General features: G+C 38.1%; 1 protein-coding gene across 1 annotated transcript; it reads left to right on the top strand.

Moving 5' to 3' along the window:
• Nucleotides 1-1091: 1091 nt before the first annotated feature.
• On the top strand, nucleotides 1092-18978 carry dkk3b (dickkopf WNT signaling pathway inhibitor 3b). The gene is made up of 7 exons (XM_049574511.1): nucleotides 1092-1391; nucleotides 2120-2215; nucleotides 2502-2582; nucleotides 10618-10710; nucleotides 13286-13430; nucleotides 17466-17616; nucleotides 17836-18978. The coding sequence occupies exons 1-7, from the start codon at nucleotides 1197-1199 to the stop codon at nucleotides 17858-17860; spliced, it is 786 nt and encodes a 261-aa protein (XP_049430468.1). The 5' UTR covers nucleotides 1092-1196; the 3' UTR covers nucleotides 17861-18978.
• The last annotated feature ends 476 nt before the right edge of the window (nucleotides 18979-19454 follow it).

Genomic DNA, 19454 nt, shown 5'->3' with positions numbered 1-19454 from the left:
TAATGCATGTACATTCTGTAATTAGAGGCCCACCCGTTTGGGAAATTAGGAAGCTATTCAGCAGTTACATTGTGGATGGTAAGCAGAAACAAACCTTCGGGGGCAGAAATTGATAAAGAAAGGGGTCTTTTGAACGGCAAATTCATCTTCAGAGCCCTGCCAGATGCTTCTCTCCACAATACTAAAGTTATTTGCATCTACTGTTGATGTGAATTGAGTTACCACCTGAGTATGTCAACCTGCTTAAAAAACAGGGTATGTTTACATTTTACATTGTGTTAGTATTACTTAGTAATGTTACATTCAGGCCAAAATGTCCATCTGTTGTTGCTTGTTTGGCTTGAGTTTGCCATGGTATGCTTTCAGCAAATTTTTTTAACATGCAGTAGGCCTACCTTTACAGTTATTCTGGACAGTATTTGTCATTGTTTTGGATTGTTGCAATAACAATAATAATACATTTGCATAAAGCAAGCATATTTTTTTAAAAAAAAGTGCAACTATGAAGAATAGTGTGTAGCCTATCTATCTATCTATCTATCTATCTATCTATCTATCTATCTATCTGTGACCCTCTCCCCTACCTGAAGAGTAGGTGTAACCTAAGTAGATGTAGGTGTGGTTGAGGCATGGCTCTGCTGCCGTACCTAAGTTAACTATATAAGTGCCTGCCATGAAATAAAATGAGGACATTTCTGCTTGTGATATTGGTTATTCAATATCACAAACATATTGTATAACTAAACATTTAACATAACTATAAATTGTATTGTTATGTATGTGCAAAACTGTGCAAAAGCTATGAAACCAATTAAGTTGTTACCTCTTCCTGTAAACTGCACTGGCGTGTATGATGACTAACTTGTGAATGTGTGTGAACTTCTCTTTACAAATCACATCTGGTAATCCCTGTCCAGCAGCTTTTGATCTTTTTCTAACATTGTTTTTACCAGTGCACAAGTCTAAAGACGTCCCCATTAGAAGCTGTTTGATTTTGACATATACTTCACGAAATGCAGTTTGAACCTTTTCCACGCCATTAAACCCGATCCGTTCCACTTTATATCCAGACCACTATACCACTCCTCAGACTTTCCAAATAAAACGGATCCAGCTGTGTGCGGCTGTGCGCCCTCAGTGCGTCACACTGCTCCGCTGCTCGGCAGACAGGCAGACAGAGAGGGAAGGAGGAAAAGATGTCCGGTATCATGCTGCTGTTGGTATCTCTGAGTTTGTGCTTGTTGTGGGCGACTGACGGCGCGGCGCGGAGCGGGGCACTGATCCTGCGGGACGCCCTGGAGCGGGGCCCGGTCAGTCTGAACGACATGTTCCGAGAGGTGGAGGAGCTGATGGAGGACACCCAGCACATACTGGAGGAGGCTGTGGACCAGGTCTGCGTCATATTTTATTCATTCATACAAGGACAGAGTTGTATAGCCTTTTTTGGAGGGGAAAGTGACATACAGCTCAAATAACCATGTATCTAGTCATTTATCGCAGGACTACATGAAATTTACGAAAGCAGTGGAAATAATCGGTGTCAGTCACGTTTAATTGTTGTGGTAGTCTGCTTAATTTCGACTGTCAGACTGAGTTGTTGCAACACAACATAGTTTCCGTGTCTGCTTTCTGTCTGACTCACATCATGTCTGAATGCTATTAATAGTCCTCATCATATTAGTAGTTGCTAAAAATGGATACTCTCCAATCAACTCAATAAAAGCAAAGCTAATACAGAATAACCCCTGAACTGTACACAGCCAATTTCTTTTTGTTACCAGCCGAGACTCCTGGAAGGCAACAGTAAGATCTGTTATTTTCCTCTGAACTGAATTTCAGCAGGTCTGATAAATCAGCTGATGTTTCAGTAGCCAGTGTGTCTGGTTTTGATTATTTGTGAACTACTGGGAGGTTTCTTTTGGGAAGAAAAAGAGATTAATATCAATCAGTACATGCTATATATCAACAAACTCTTCACAGTTACAGCCACCTTGAGGAGTCATTCACTCCCTCTCCATATGGAAATGTGATGTATGGACATGATAGAAATGCCATGTGTTTTCTTTTATAAAGGATTTATGAATGGATCTCCCATATATCCTAACATTCAACCCAACAGATAACTACTGAGAGTGCTAAATCATCTTTAACGTCACTGGATCTGCGTTTGAACTACCACAATGAGTCTAAGGAGATGATAAAGGATGGAGACAAGGTAGGGGTTAACTTAACTTAACTTAACTTAAAATATGCAACTGTCAGACATGTTTTCATGAATGAAGAAAGCAAAGCTTTTAGTTATGCCCCTCATTTTCACGTGGGTTCAGGAATGGGCTGTAGAGTTGTTAACAATGAACACAAAGACTGTGATAGTTACTACAGTTATTGTAAGTTTGCCCCCCCCCCCCCCCTTTTCCTTTGACTTGAATAAACCACAAAAATACCACAGTAATTGCTATCCTGTTTGAGGTCTGATACATGTCTCCCTTTGCCATTTATAGGAGACCATAAATAAAACAGGAAACCTTCATACTTCACACATCCGTATGGAGATTTCTGGCAACTGGAACAGTATGGATCACGTAAGTCTTTTGCCTTCCCTGTCTGGTGTATGTGGAAAAAAAATATGGGCCTAATGCATTCTGGACTAACTTTCCTGGTAATTTAGTTTCACTTTATCCTGATGCTCACATGATTAGTACAATACAAAATAGCCGAATGAGATATAGTTCTTATGATATAGTTCTTTTTTGAGCATACAGCAGTGTATTTGGCAACCCAGTCACCAGAAAACATATTGGCCTTGTATGTCACTGCAAACCATGCACAGGTTACATTTGCACATTATTAAATAACTGATACACTGAAACTTTAACAACACTGCACTAAACGTGTGGTTAGGCTTAGGTGCAAAAACTACTTGGTTATGATAAGATTAAAAGATCAAAAGATGAAATACTACTACTACTACAACAGCGATGTCTCAGTAAAGAACAAACTGCTTTTTGTGCCACTATCCTGGCAGAAAACGCAGCAATGACTTGCAAAAAAACAAGTATTTTTATAGTTTATTGGTCTCGAACTGTGGTCTGCAGCTTGGTAGCCGTCTCACCTAAGTGTCACGCCATCAACCACACCCAGCTTTGGGGGCACAATCCCCGCTGGAAAAGCAGCAATGTCTCAGTAAAAAACAACTGCTTTTTATGCCACTATCCCGTTATAAAAAACAGAGATGTCTTGGTAAAAAAAACACTATTTGTTGCACTATGCCTGCGAAAAAAATCCAGCAATGGGATTGGAAAACACCCACATCTGGGGGCTGAAAATTTGCTGGTAACACAGGAATTTGGCGCCCCACTGGAGAAAACAACCATATTTCATAGCACAATCACCGCTGAAAAAACTATGAAGAGTTGCTAAAAAATACCAGTGTTTTGAAGCTAAAAAGATGCTGGAAACATAGTGATGGGTTGCTAATAAAATGACCAGTTTTGTTGTTTGTGGGGCTTGAACAGTGGTCTGCAGCTTGGCAGGCACCATCCACCATCCCCTCCACCTCCCAATGATGAAGTCAGCTCATACACTATGACACTATAGAAATATTGATATATTTATACATTACATTTCCTATGAAACATGAAAATTTAATGTATTTGTGGTTTACATAATCATATGATGCCAACATTTTCTTCTGGCAACAGGGCTGGATTAAAACTACACAAAATAGCTGATGGAGACGTACAGTAGTTAACATGAGAGTGGGGTTTTTTTGAACATATAGCAATGCAACATATTTGTTATGCTTGTCCAGCTGATAGCCTGCTGACTCAGGATTCCGGATGTGTGTGTTTGGTTTTCAGGCAGAAACATGTAATCTAACTGCCCCAGTTTCAGACCAAATGTTTTTGTTTTAGTAGTGATGATACAAACTTAAAGGCAGCCCTTTGGAAACAGGGATGAAAGCATGAGTCATTATGTTTCATCACCAGTCATTTGTCATATTTAATTCTCATCTCCAAGTACTTACCTTAAACATCTTGTTTCTGCATTACAATTTTCTCTTCTCATTTTGTAAATATTCACAATGTCTGTAAGAAGAGACCGAAAGGTGGAGTGCTCTCTGAAACTGTGGCGGTATTGTCTCAACTGGTTTTATAAAGAATGAGATCATCCAGGAAACAGACCTAACATATACTTTTCACAGTTTCAGCCAACAGCAGGCCAGCTTGGATTGAGGTCATTATTGCTGCTTGCCGCCTGTTTGGCTATTTTACTTTACAACGGGGGTTTTGATCTTTTGCTTTCCTGGCAGCTGTACAGAAAGTGGTTATGTTAATAGAGCTTGCCGCTGGAAAAAATGCAGGGGGAAGCAAGTAAGCCTGCAAGCCAGGCAGGCAGGATAAGTTCTGCTCTTCTTAAACGACTAACTATATAGAAATTCCCCCCTCTACAAGGAGACACACTTAAACTGCATTCAAGGAAGCCACAGTAAAGTTGGTTGACTCAGCAATTTATAGAAAATACCCAGTGAACATGTTTTTGACATCTGTGGCAATTATGTTTAGCTTTTGTTTGAAGTGATTCCAGTTAAAAATGCATCCTTAGTGTAATAATACTCATCTGGTAATTATGTCCCAACATCTTGTAATTAGAAAGCTGCTGTATCTCATGATGACAAGATTCATTTCTTAGATTAGATTAGACTTTATTGTCCCAGAGGGATATTTGACTTCACAGTCTGTTCAAAACAAACAAAACAACACATAGGAACAATACAGAAAAAAACACAACGTAAGAGACAATACACAGACTGTGATTATCAGACAACTGTCACATTCATGAGCTATTTTTGAGATAGTGACATGGCTGGTCAAATTATATCCAGTGTTTGTAAACCATACCCAGTGTTTTTACTTTTGAATCTTGCTAGCATAAATTTAGCTTTTTGGCCAATAGCTGGGCCAAAGGGTTCTATGAGCTAAACAGACTAGAAATTCGTAGGTGGGTACGTAGGCATTGTCCCTTACTTGAGTTGCTTAGGCTGCTACAAAGGCATTGTTTATTACTTAAGTTACATAGGCCGCTATGTAGGCATTATCTCTCACTTAAATTATGTAGGCTGCTACACAGGCATTAGCCCTAACTTAAGTTAGGCTGCTATGAAGGCATTATTCCTAACTTAAGTCAAGTAGGCTGCTACAGTACGTAAGCATTTTCCCTTACTTAAGTTACATAGGCTGCTATAGGCATTATTCCTCACTTAAGTGGCACAGGCCTGTACATAAGCATTATTCCTTATTTAAGTTACGTAGGCCTTAAAGTTGTTTTGATGATGAAAACTAAATTTCCTATCAACACAGAAGATTATTTTATGCATATAATGAGCAGAAATGAATACACTGTCACTGAGTATCCAAAACTGACACTATAGGGGGACCTAGAATATCATAGTTTGAAGCTTAGGGTCACTGATCAAGCTGCTGTGTTCACAAATTGGAAGTGAGAATATGTTGCGAAGCCAAGCAGTTTTTTTTGCCAAGGACATGTAGGACATGACAGTGTTGAAAATATAAAATTCAGATTGTTATGTGGGCTTTAAGAAAAGTTAAGTCTCCAAACCCACGCTGAGATAACCCTGTTGATGATGTTTCTTCAGATTTTTAGCTCTGTAAAACAAGTAGAGAAAATATTGGTATTCCTTTTTTTGATTTACTAACTTAAAGCTTGTACATTGTAATTTACAAATACATTTAGAGTAAGGCCTAAATAACAAATGATATTGAATATGACAGTCTGCCGCTGCCCATGGATGGATTACTGAATGGCCCTACCAGGCACAGGCCATGGGGCCTAAAGTGTCAGGGGCTAGGAACCACAGAGAGACACAGAATGACCTCAAAGAGACACAAAACAACCACAAGAACACACAAAATTGCCACAAAGAGTCACAACATCACAAAAAATGCATAACAACCTGTGCAAAGAGATGCAAAACAAAGAAAAAGAAGAGAGACAACTTGCACAAAGTCTGTGTCTTGCTTCTATGTAGAAGAGGTAGTAGGGCCTCTTAATTGTCTGTGCCCAGGAGCCAATTGTATCATAATCTTCCCATGCCGCTGCCCTGCCAACAAAGGCAACAAACATTTAGCAAAGAGAGCAAAACAGAGTGGAATGGCACAGTCTGTAGAAATAAATGTATTTCATTTTTTTGCTCCGTAACAAACATATTATGTGTCGATTTCCCCCTTTAGCTTTGTGTTGGGAATAGTACTACAATCGATTGTGCGTGAAAAAAACCTTGGTCACATGAAAGAGCATTGGAAGAGTCATTCAAGTTGTAATTTCTAGTCAGAAACTCTGGCAAGATCCATCTAGTTTGAGTTTGCTGACATAAACAAACCTGATGTCACAGCAACATGGTGGCGCACATAGTGAACTGAGTAGAATGACCATGGTGCTACCAATAACCTTCAAAAGAGTCTGCAACAACACAAAGCAAGGTTTACCACCAACTGAGTGGCACTATGAAGACCAAGGAGCTCAGGCCAGGAACAAAGTTCTGGAGAAATACAGATCAGGGTTGGGTTATAAAGAATTGTTTAAAACTTTGAACATCCCTCTGAGCACCATTGAATCCATTATTATAACATCAGAAAAAAATATTGCACCATAACAAACATGCCAAAAGAGGGCTGCCCACCACAACTCACAGACCAGAAGAGAGAGATGAGAGAGACAACAATTAGACTGAAGGTAACTCTGAAGGAGTGTCCATAGGATGGACCACGTTAAGCCATTCACTCCAAAGAGCTGGGACTTATGGAAGAGTGGCCAGAAAAAAAGCCCAATGCTTAAACAAAGAAACAAGAACATGTTTTGAGTTCAGCCAAATGCATATGGGAGACTCCCTAAACATATGGACTGGTCATACGAGACTAAAATTAAACTTTGGCCACTCTTTCATAAAGCCCTGCAGCTCTGTGGAATGTACAGCTTTAAGTGGTCCTATGGACAGATACTGCCATCTCTGCTGTGGAGCTTTCCAGCTCCTTTAGGATTATCTCTTTGTTGTCTCTCTAATTAATGTCCTTCTTGCCCTGGTCCGTGAGTATTGGTTGGCGGCCCTCTCTTTGCACTTTTATTGTGGTGCCATATTTTTTCCACTTTGTATCAATGAATTTAATGGTACTCAGTGGGATGTTCAAAGTTTCAGATATATTTATAAAACCCAACTCTGATCATATTCTCCAGAACTTTGTCCCTGACATGTTCGGAGAGCTCCCTGGTCTTCATGGTGCCATTTGCTTGGTGGTGAACCTTGCTTAGTGTTGCTGCAGACACTGGGGCCTTTCAGAACAGGCGTGTATATACATATTGAGATCATGTGACACTTAGATTGCACACAGGTGGACTTAAAGTAACTAATTATGTGACTTCCAAAAGCAATTAGTAGCACCAGATCTTATTTAGGGGCTTCATGGCAGCTTCATAGCACATGCACACCACTTTTCAGTATTTTATTTTTTCTGAATTTTCTGAAACAAGTTTTTTTTAATTTTCACTTCACTAGCTTTGACTATTTTATTTAGGCCCATTACAAAACAGTTAAAATAAAAAATCATTTGAATTACAGGGGTGACAAGGGGGTGAATACATCTGCAGACTACTGTATACTATTTCCCTGCATTTAAGGCTTCAGTGATGAGTTACAGCTTAAACTACAGAGATTAAAACTAGAATGTGTCAAAGTCGGTTTAATTTAACAGCTAATTGAAGGCTTGGCTTACCTAATTTCTCTGGAAATCACACAGGCTTAGATGCTTAAATTAGGTCTTTTGCTCATTGAGTTGACTATGTTACTGTTCTCTGCAAAGTAATTTGTGGAAAATATTTTTATTGAAAGGTATACATGCTACTGGGCCTATGAGAGCGATAAAAGCCGTAGTCATCTGGCATTTATTAAGCTAATTGCAGGGTATCATAGTGTGGTCCATATATGTAGCTTCCAGTGTTTCTCTGTTCTCTTAATAATATCTTATTTCATGGCAAATGCTACGGAAAGATCTTGTATACTTCTGCAAATATGTGCATACGGTACAGATGAAAGAATAAAAGTCTTCCATTTTAATGCTTAGTGAAATGACAGCTTTATGAAACTGAATGTCTCAAGTAGAGGACAATGTGTTCTGATTTTAACATCAGAGATACAGTTATGAAGTGAGGATGTTTAACTTGTAAAGATGAGTAATGATGAGAGATGAGACAAACAGACTGTGCTGTCAGGGTCTTGATCCTGTCTCTGACTTTACACAGTCCAGTCAGTCTCAATAATGCGTGCTTTCAGGGACTTGGCTGTGGTTCTACGCTGATTTTCCAGAGACAGCACACACAAAGATAAAGACTGAAAAAGGGGGTGAGTTCACAGCGGGCCAGTGCTTTTTTTGGCAGACGCTGTTTCCTCTGACCACTGAAAAAGAGTTGAACTAAATCTCAGATATCTCATTAGCATTCCAAAATTTGACAAGAAAAGCCCAACTAAACTAGTCAGCTTTATGCTTCTGGAAAAATCCACCCTACAACTACTAGAATCTTCAACAAAGCTATATGCAGTGTTTTCTGCATGTTGTTACCCATTGTGTTGCATGCTGTACTTAATGTTCCTGCAGATCAAACAAACTTAATTTAACACCACATGTTTCCAGCTCAGCTCTGGTGGACTTTGACAACAGGAAATGTTTCAGAGATCTAAACATTTGGGTTTAGTCTCAAGCAGTGTTTCACACAGTCATGGTGGGAGTCACACGGAGAGAGGTCACATCATAGAGGAGGTGAAGTTACTCTTTCCTTTACGCTTTATAGCCCCAATAGAATGCAATCACAAGACCAGTCTCGCCATTTATGTTCGACCAGGAAACGTTTTATAAACTAGAAAGAAATCTAGCATAGAGGAGAGAGGGTTGTGACAACCTGACATTTAGACCTTCTGTACAATTCAGATGTCACTAATGCTCATCAGACAGTTTACATGGCAACCCTGTCTCCCTCAGAAGTCATCAAAAAAATCGGCGCTTGGGCAGTTACTTCCGGCGTCAGACAGCAACAAAAAAGCCATCCTTTCACGTCGGCATGATAGGGGGAAACACGGCGGGACAACAAACAAAAGTTAGCAGGGTGAAAAGTTCAAGTAGGTTGGATGGAAGGGTGGTGGATGGGTCAAACAACCACAGACTTTCACCTGGGAGATGGGCGTTGGCTTCCTGTTAGAATACTAAGCCAAAGCCTGCTTTCTTTCTTAAATACAACCACATGTGCGTTGTTGGATGAAAAAAACATTAACTTGTGGTGTTGGACAGACGTAGTGAGTTTATTTTGAAAGAGACTGTAGGTAAATGGTACATTTCATGTGTAAAAGTGTATTTTGAAAGCAGACAATACATATAACAGGCTGAAGTTGACATGGCGTCCCAGAACGTTAACAACCAACGCGCCCAGGGTACCTTACAAGACAAGGTTGGAGTGAGAATGTGTTGTAAAAGGAGGTGGACTGTGGCTAGCAGAAACACAACATAGTCTGCACAGCCAACTATAGAACAGGTAGATTTTTTCTTGAAACATTTTAACTTTATTCTCATTTAAGTAAGAGTTTATTTTCATAATTTTACAGCTATTTTAAAAAAAAAAAATTAAAAAAAATTGTACAACTTTATTTTCAGCTTTGCAGAGAACCCATATATGTGGGATATTGCTTGATTGAACATTAGCAGAAATCTTACTAAAACACATATGAGCAATTAAAGTCCAGGGGTTTATGAATTAATCAGCCATTGATGTAAATAGGTGTCACACGCACATTCAATTCAATTCAATTTAAGACCTTTATTTGTCCTGAGGGGCAATTGATCCTGCAAGAAAGAGGTAACTTCCCCAAACAAATGACAGAAATAAGGTTGAAAAGTAAGCTACGCCTAAATGTGTGTTGACACAGCAGAGATAACATTAAAAGAGAGAAGCTGATGAAGATAAATATGTGAAAGCATTAAAGAATACCTGAGAGCCTTACTGCAATATGTTCCATTATAGCCTATTTTTATAGTTTTTAATCATCATCTATCGCCTGAATTTTGTTTTTCTTCACGTAAATAAACACATTTCCACCATAAATTAGTGCATAAAACTTCACCAAAGACAGGAAATGACGTGTTTGACACTAAAAGTTTGGTGGGGGAGGAACACCAGACCCCAAATTTGTCCTAACCAATGTTTAAATGAAACCTTAGCCTTTGCATCAACCCCTTAGGAACTCATTGAATGTGAATACAGTGGACAGCTGTTACTGTGATTAAAGGAAAATGATATTTGGTAGTGTAGCATATTACAGCCATTAGATGTTTGGCATAAATACAACTACTTTGTCTTAAATCATAATAAATAGAACATCCTTCAGATGAAAAACTTCAACTTTTATGTTTATAAAACAGCAAAAAAACAGGCAGCTGATAATTTGCAATGACAACATTTAAACGAGTAAATCCTGGTCTACAGTCTGGTTTGACCCACTTTGTTGCATTTTGAATCAGTGCTCTGTTGCTGACTATTTCTTTTTATCTCTCAACCAAGGAATGCATGGTGGATGAGGACTGTGGTGACCTGAAATACTGCCTGTATGAGATTGAGAACTCCAAGTGCCTCCCCTGCATCCCAACAGATATGGTGGGGATTCAGTCAGTCCTGTTTCTGTGGTTTGTTTAATTAAAGCTGTAAGGTTCAGTTTTTGATTTCAGCAATCAGTACTGGGAAAGAAAATGTTACGCACATGTGACAGTAAGTACTTTTAGCAGTAAGTCTTGTAATGTCTTACTAATACGATTTCTGGTAAAATTACATTTACTATGTTAAGTAATGTGTTACCAAATTAAGTGTTTGCTCTTTTTTATTTTTTCCTTCACCATGCCACTTCCACCAGTGCGCCGTGTGTGTGTGTGTGTGTGTGTGTGTGTGTGTGTGTGTCTTGTCATGTCATGTCCTTAGGGCTAAATTATAAAGCACATCTGGGTAATGCCAGATGTTTGTCAAATTAGCATGTTCAGTGTGTTTCCAGTCACATACCTACAGCATACCTACAACAGTGGAGCAGTGCCAACACACCAACCTTGTCTTATACACAACTCTCTCTATTGCTGTTGTAGTTAACTGGGCCATTTCATTTGTGCTCGCCATAGTGTGATTGACTGGCATGCCAATCCACTTGTTGTGATTAACTTAGCATTTTTTGTATTGTGTGTCATATAATGAAATATATTGATGCCTTCGTCTGCCTGCCCATCCCTATGTCCAGGCCTGTTCTTTATTTACCTGCACTCGTATAGCCCCTTTCTGGTCTTCTAACCACTCAAATCGCTTTAACACTACATGTCACATTCACACACTGGTGGCCGAGCCTACCATAAAACATGCCCCTTGTTAATCAGCTTACATAAACACACACTCACACACCCATTGAATAGCTATTGGGAGCAATCTGGGGTTCAGTTTCTTACCCAATTTATTGGTGTCAAAGGAAGGAACAGATGACCCTACATCAAGCCAATAGGATCATCAACGGCTCCTCTAATGTTCTGCATGCAGCATACGAGCTGTTGCCCTCTGGGAGGAGATTTAGAGTGGCTTGTTGCAGATTGAACAGATTTAAGAATTCATTCATAACTATGTCTATAAATGTATAGACAATGTTTTTGTGTTCTTCTGTTATTGCTATATTTGGTGTATAATGTTGATTTGTTTATGTACTGTGTTGTATGTTGTATTGTTATGACTGCAGCATGGGTGTAGAGCCCAAGACAAATTTCCCATTTTGTAGGACAACAAAGTTGATCTTGATCTTGAACCAACACGTGGATTGGAGAGGGATCAAACTGCTGATCTTCCGATTAGTCTACCTCCTGAACCACAGCCGTCCAAAAGGCTAAAGTGTTCTATATCATCACACTGTTGTTAATATAAGCAGGTGATTTTAATACAAAGTGGTAACCACTGCATGTAAATTTATGAATGGGTCACATCTGTGCTCTGGAGGAGAGCCTTTGTTAGGCTGTACAATATCGCTTACTACTGGTGATGTAATGAACTGCAATAAACTTGAGCCTCTGTCCTGTGATAACCTACTTTGAAACATGACCCTCTTCCATTTTATAATGCCGAGTCATACTCCTGAGGTTATTTTGGTGAAAGTAATGCCAAAGTAGTGCAACCAGTAACACATTAGCCTAAACAGACAGTAATTCAAAGTAGCTTGTTACTTTCAAATGATAGTACCTAGTAATATGTAGTTCAGTGCATTTTGAAAGTAACTTACGCAACGCTGTCAACAATTGATCAAGTGTCTGTGTTAAATGGAGAAGGTGTCATTCATAGTGACAATTAATTAGTGATAATGACTCTGCATTTCCCTCTAAGCTTTATGCAACGTTTCAGCCAGGAATCAATGGAGGCCAAAGCAGACCTAAAACAAGTAAACATTGGACTTATATTCAAAAGGTGACTAAAAACATGGATCCAAATGTCTACATAGGCAGCTATTTACTTCATTACTTCAACTTAATAAGGTGATAATTAAATGGCCAAAAAATAGTTAATGGGGCTTTTAAGGTTGAACATGTGAGTGATAAGATATTAAGATATCAGCTGATCACTGTCAAAGTGAATGTAGAATGGGAGAATAGCCATGATCAAATGAGACCATGACTGAGAGAACTAGTTGTCACCAGTGGCATTGTTGTCGTGTGCCTTCTTTTCATTGTACTGAGCCACTAGCATCAACTTTATGTATCACATTCCCCATAAATCATTTGCATCTTCTCACAAACAGTATCATAGTTTCTTGGTAATAGTTTTCATCTTGGTTCACCTGTATGAACAGCACCATCTGTCTGCTCAATGCCAGAAAGAAATCTCGCTTTGTCCTGCAAAGAAACTCAGCAGCTGACCTTCCACGCAATCTGACCCACTGCTTCACAATGAAAAATAAAGTGTGGAGGCTACCAGTCTACACATGCATTAATCACACAACGCAAAAAAGAAATAAATAAAACAATGTTAGATAACGTATCAATGCTGAACAGTAAAGCAGCATTAATGAATCACCTGTCAAGTGCCTTTTATGTGGAATTACTAAAAAGGGTCCATGAAAGATGATGATGGTACAACAATACATTAACCATGTATGTAGTAAGTGATCATGTGTGCTTTACATACTTATTTGCATATCTGAATGTGTGTCCCCATGTAGCCCTGTACAAAGGATGAGGAGTGCTGCTCAGATGAGATGTGTGTGTGGGGCCAGTGTACAGTCAACGCCACCAAAGGAACAGAGGGCACCATCTGTCAGGGTCAGAGTGACTGCAGGTCGGACCTCTGCTGTGCCTTTCAACGGGGTGAGCTTCAGCATTGACACCCTCAGAAACTGACCTGGATATGACATATAAGAAGATTGACTTACTAAACCTGTCACAGTTAATGTCATATTCTACATATATACATAGAGTGCAAATACATGCTGTAGTGTATGGGGTTAGCTTTAACCCCAAACCATAACCCTTATTTTAAGTCAAGTCCGTTAAGCTGAGGTCAAATGAATGTATTATATCTCTGCATGTCCTTCAGGTAAACTTCTTTTTTTTTTTCTTAATTCAATTTTCTCTCATTTTTATCTATTGCATGCACTATAGTGTGGTATATTAGCACACTTATATCTTTTATTGCGTCTCATATCCTTTTTTTTTTTGTTACTTGAAAATTTTCTGGTACATTTTGTTGTAACTGCTATTATTTTAAAATGGATGTGGGTAAACTGACTGGCTTAAAATGACAAAAAAACAAAAGTATTTTCTCACTAGAGACATGTAGCCATGAAGAGGCTTTTATTTGTCCAAGTTTTTAGGTATCTGCCACAGAGATTTCTGCTTCCACACCAATACAATGCAGAGTGAGACGTTTAACCACTGGAGGTCAGCATAAGTGAACTGTTCAGTGGAACAAACACTCAATGTATTGCTCCCCTCCACATATAGTATATGGTCAAAGATACGAAAGACCATGCAAATGGAAAATGTGAGGAAGACATTACTGACCATCACAGTTATTAAGAACTGACAGTCTGACATGGAAACAATAACAAGACTCTCTGACTGTTGTTTTTGAGGCATTCTGTTTTTGAGTTGTCCATCTGCTCCGCCCATGTTTGTGACCGCAATATCTCACCTTAAAGGAATTTCTTCAGATTTGGCAAAAATGTCCACTTTGACTCAAGAATGAACTGATTAGATATTGGTGGTCGAAGTTCAAGGTTACTGTGGCCTTATGTTTGTCTCATTCTTGTGAATGTGATATTTTGTGGCCTTAGGAATTTCCTCAAATTTTGTTACCTTAGAATTATATGGTTCTATCTATGGGGTGCTGTTTGTAAAGTGTCTCACGCTGAAAATAACATCAGCATTTTGCTGCATTTAGCTTCAAACAATGTTTAAAAAAGTGGTGAGAGTGAAAGTGGTTACCACATTTACAGCAATATTTGTTAACTTACAAATATATTACATAGTTAAATCTAAATGTTAAATCTAAATCTAAATATTAAATCTAAATCTAAATGCTAAATCTAAATGCTAAATCTAAATCTAAATATTAAATCTAAATCTAAATGCTAAATCTAAATGTTAAATCTAAATGCTAAATCTAAATATTAAATCTAAATCTAAATGCTAAATCTAAATCTAAATATTAAATCTAAATGTTAAATCTAAATGCTAAATCTAAATCTAAATATTAAATCTAAATCTAAATGCTAAATCTAAATATTAAATCTAAATGTTAAATCTAAATGCTAAATCTAAATCTAAATATTAAATCTAAATGTTAAATCTAAATGCTAAATCTAAATGTTAAATCTAAATGCTAAATCTAAATCTAAATATTAAATCTAAATCTAAATGCTAAACCTAAATCTAAATCTAAATCTAAATATTAAATCTAAATCTAAATGCTAAACCTAAATCTAAATCTAAATATTAAATCTAAATCTAAATGTTGAATCTAAATGTTCTGGGTGAAACTAAATATTTAGCTAATATGCAAATTCACACTGCTGGTCACCGGAAGTACCAAATTAAAGGCTTGAGATGGTCAGACTGTGTTTATAGAATCAAATAATGAATTAAAACCAACTTATCATACATAAGTGTAACATTAGCGTGATAATAACTACCTAAAATAACAAGAAACATGTTTGGAGAAATTTTATTTGACGTGTACTTTGAGTTGTTAGTGTCCCTTCGGAGGGAATCACCTTGTTGTTTACAAATACATCCGGGTAGAAAACCAGCAGAGTTTAGCTACATATATATATATGAATATCTCACATTTTTCACGTCACAATATCACTGTTTAGACTAATCTGGTGTTTGTTAAGTCTATAAACACAATGATTGAACAAACATTACTATTTCTGTGTGCACGTTTTGTAAATAACATGGTTATCGTAGATTAGCTGGGCTAACTGTTAGTTGTTAGCCCCGTTAGCGGTGTCTGTAATGACTCATTAAATCTAAACGGTCCGTGAAAAAAATATTTTTTTCCAGCGGATGTCTTAGTTACAACATGATTGAGCTAACTGGAGTAGTTTCATGTCGTATCCGACAACGGGAGGCTTTTAACAGATGATGTCCTGATGTTAGCTTTGCTTCTGCTGACCCTGCTTTCTAGACATCGTGATTTCCCAAAACTGAATAAATACCACACATAGCAACACAAAACTGCTTTGCTAGCTCAATCATGTTGTAACTAAGACAGTTTAGTTTCACCCAGAACATTTAGATTTAACATTTAACATTTAGATTTAGCATTTAGATTTAACATTTAGATTTCGATTTAATATTTAGATTTAGATTTAATATTTAGATTTAGCATTTAGATTCACTATTTAGATTTAACATTTAACATTTAGGTACCACATTTAATATTTAGATTTAACTATTTAATATATTTCTAAGTTAACAAATATTGCTGTAAATGTGGTAAAAGGTGACATTAAAAAAATTCACAACACAAATGTTGATGTTATTTTCAGCGTGAGTCACTTTACAAACGGCACCCCATATCTATCTGCCATTTTTGTCAAAATTAAGTTATTCATATATTCTTCTCTAGTGTGAAATTTTGTTTTAAGTTAAATGCATTTTGGGACTTTCATTGTAGGGAACAAAAAGGTTCATATCATATCTGCTATTTGGAATGCAAAACTTTGAAGCTGAATATATCAAAACTGCTCAGAACGCAGATAGAACCTCCTAATTCTAAGGTGGCAATTTGGCACAAACGTTCACTTGGACTCAAGAATGAATTGGTTAGATTTTGGTGGTGAAGGCTCAAGGTTACTGTGGCCTTGTGTCCGTCTCATTCTTGTGAATACAATTTCTCAAGAACACCTTTAAGGAATTTCTTCAAATTTGGCACAAACGTCCACTTAGACTGAATGATGAAGTGAGTTTAACTTGTTGGTCAAAGGCCAAGGTCACTGTAAAATTATGTCTGTCTCATTTTTGTCAACGTGAAATCTCGAGAGGGCCTTAAGGGAATCTCTGTAAATTTGGCACAAACATCCACTTGGACTCAAGTATGAACTGATCAGGATTTGGTGGTCAAAGGTCAAGAACACTGTGACTCCACACAACATGTTTTAGCCATAACTTAGGAGTTTTTTTGTAATTATGTCAAATTTCACACAAATGTCTGAAAGGATAAAATGATGAAGTGATGACATATTATATTCAAAAGGTCAAAGGTAATCTTTACTGTGACATCATAATATTCTGCATAATATTTTGTCCATTACTCAGCATCATATCTCAGGAACATAAGGGGAGATATTTGGTCAGATACTGAATTGGTGACACTAATCTTGGGTGTCCACCTTGAAACTGTGCTGATGGTATAGATCTTCTGTGCTGTCAGGGGGAAGATATGTATGAAGCATCCATGTTTTCACAGACATGGATGTTAACTGTAAGTGCAACTTGACTGGTTTGTGGAGGTATACAACTGTGTGGTCGTAATTCTAGTTTCTATTTATCACACTCAGACCAAACAGCATACATACATACATACAGAACTTGTCTAATTTTTGATTAAAGTAATTATCTGTGGTGTTTCTTATAAATAAATTCCTCACTTGCTGCTTTCTCGCTGATTTATGGAATCTGTCCAAATTCTACAAACATGAAACATGTTCAAGCAGACATCCATGGAAAAATACTCTTGTCTGAGACTAGTCTGTGACATTGGGCCTGAGAATCTGATACAGGCTTTATGTTTTTGGTTTGTGTGTAACAGAAAATAACATTAGCAGTGATAAAATGGCCACTGTGGCTGAACAGTAAAGACAGTTTATTATTTTTTCCCTAATGTGCTTCCTCCAGAGCTGTTGTTTCCAGTGTGTAATCCCAGACCAGAGAAGGGGGAGTCCTGTCTGAGCCACCCGAACCTGCTGATGGACATGCTGGCCTGGGACCAAGAGGGACCTCGCGACCACTGCCCCTGTGCTGATGGCCTCCAGTGCAACCCTCATGGGTGAGTGACAACACACATACAGTTACTCCTAAAATCCCCACTGTGTGATAGTTAAAGTTTGTTAGATTTAAGTCAAATATAATTTTTGCAAATTTGTACCATACATCACACAATTTGGGATAACACCAGATCTACATTGGGGGGGAATAGAGAAGAAGTAAGCAAATGCATGACTGCAAATGTTTTGTTTTTCTTAATTCCTTTTTTTTCCTCACACAGGCGTGGATCTGTTTGTGGAGAATAGTACTGGAGATGGAGAGATCATGAGGACGTTATACATAATGCTGTCTGGGAGCTATACTAACATCCTCACTGAGCAGTCATCAAAGAGCAGCCCACCTGCTGATCAACACTTTATAAAAGAATAGGATGTTGCTTCAGGACAGGACTTGCACTGTATTATTTATGCTTTACTGCCAATGTGTATTATAAGGAAGCAAATAAAAGACTTGTTTTTAGTTTTTACTGAGAACCAAGAAAAAAGATGTTGTGGTATCCACTGATTCAATATGGATACAACAATTTTTTTGGTGGACCGCAGCAAAGTGGAGCCTGCCCTATAAACTCTAAAGTCTGTCTCTGACTGAGTGAGTGATGATGTTTTCTTATTGGCTGGTTGAGTGTTGGAGTTTCCCCATTGGTCGTGCTCTTTCAAAATCAATAGGCATAAAAGTGTTTCACCTCAGCTGCTGAATGTACCAGGCCTTTATTTGAAGCAGGCTTATATTGGAGACAGACCTCTATTTCTAAATCCCTCTGATTTTAAGATCCAGTGTGTAGGATTCAGAGATGGGGACGTGAGTCATTGTGACTTGGACTTGAGTCGACTCAAGTTGTTGTTTTGATGACTTGTGACTTAACTTGACAAAAAATAAAAGACTTGAGACTTGACTCGGACTTGGAAGTTAAAGACTCAGGACTTGACTTGAGACACGATGACTTGAATGACTTGAGTGTTATTCACATCATGTTTTCGGTTAGAATATAAAATTAATAAATTGATTTAAAAAATAATATTGATTATCCGGTAGGAGCGCAGGCTGAGAATGGCGTTGTCATGATTGGATCACTACCCTGTCAATCTGTTTATTGGAGAAACACGCCCTCTTATATCAGATAGGCATCAACATGTCAGTGGGAGGGGCACCGAGAGTCATTGTCTTCGGCTTTCGGAATTACCATTATTTCGGCAAAAGATGAACAGTACAGTGCAAGACATGCGGCATAAACATCTCGGACAGCCAGACGACAACTTCAAACTTTGTTCGTCATTTGAAGAGCCATTCTGCCCAGTAAGTGCTTGTCAATTAGTTAATATTATCTGGTTAGTCGGTAGTTAGCTAATGTTAGCTTGATACGATACGGGGTTGGGGTGGGGGTGGTGGGTCAGTTTGGTGGAACTTGTTTTTTAATTTATTTGTTAACATTAACCCCAGAAAATGTGAGCGAACATTCCAACCGGTTCATCACAAGACCGGCTGTATGTTTTATGAACGAGCAACATGGTTAAATGAGCTAAATGGGTGATTTTTGCCGCTGCCTTGGTTAGTGTGTGTGTGTGTGTGTGTGTGTGTGTGTGTGCGCGCGCGCACGCATGGGGGTCGTCCCTGCAAAGTAAACATTGCAGCGATGAAGTCAATGTTTACTGACAGTTACTTATATCTTGTCTTTTCACTTTATTAAGATCAGATTCTGCAGGTAAAATTACAATAATAAGGTGACTTGACTTGGACTTGACCTATTACAGGACTTGACTTGACATAACCTATGACTTGACTTGCCCAAGAAAAAATGACTTGAGACTTGAAGGTTAAGACTTGAGACTTACTTGAGACTTG

Source organism: Epinephelus fuscoguttatus, linkage group LG4, assembly GCF_011397635.1.
Source record: "Epinephelus fuscoguttatus linkage group LG4, E.fuscoguttatus.final_Chr_v1".
In the NCBI taxonomy this organism is placed as follows: domain Eukaryota; kingdom Metazoa; phylum Chordata; class Actinopteri; order Perciformes; family Serranidae; genus Epinephelus; species Epinephelus fuscoguttatus.
Note: the sequence above shows the minus strand (reverse complement) of the source record. Positions and strands in the feature narration are given on the sequence as shown.

What these genes read in the sequence shown, in the direction of transcription:
- dkk3b (XM_049574511.1), top strand. Translation starts at nt 1,197, where the DNA reads ATGTCCGGTATCATGCTGCTGTTGGTATCTCTGAGTTTGTGCTTGTTG. An exon ending in CCTGCATCCCAACAGATATG is followed by an intron (nt 10,711 to 13,285) that starts GTGGGGATTCAG and finishes GTCCCCATGTAG; the next exon opens with CCCTGTACAAAGGATGAGGA. An exon ending in CTGCTGTGCCTTTCAACGGG is followed by an intron (nt 13,431 to 17,465) that starts GTGAGCTTCAGC and finishes TGCTTCCTCCAG; the next exon opens with AGCTGTTGTTTCCAGTGTGT.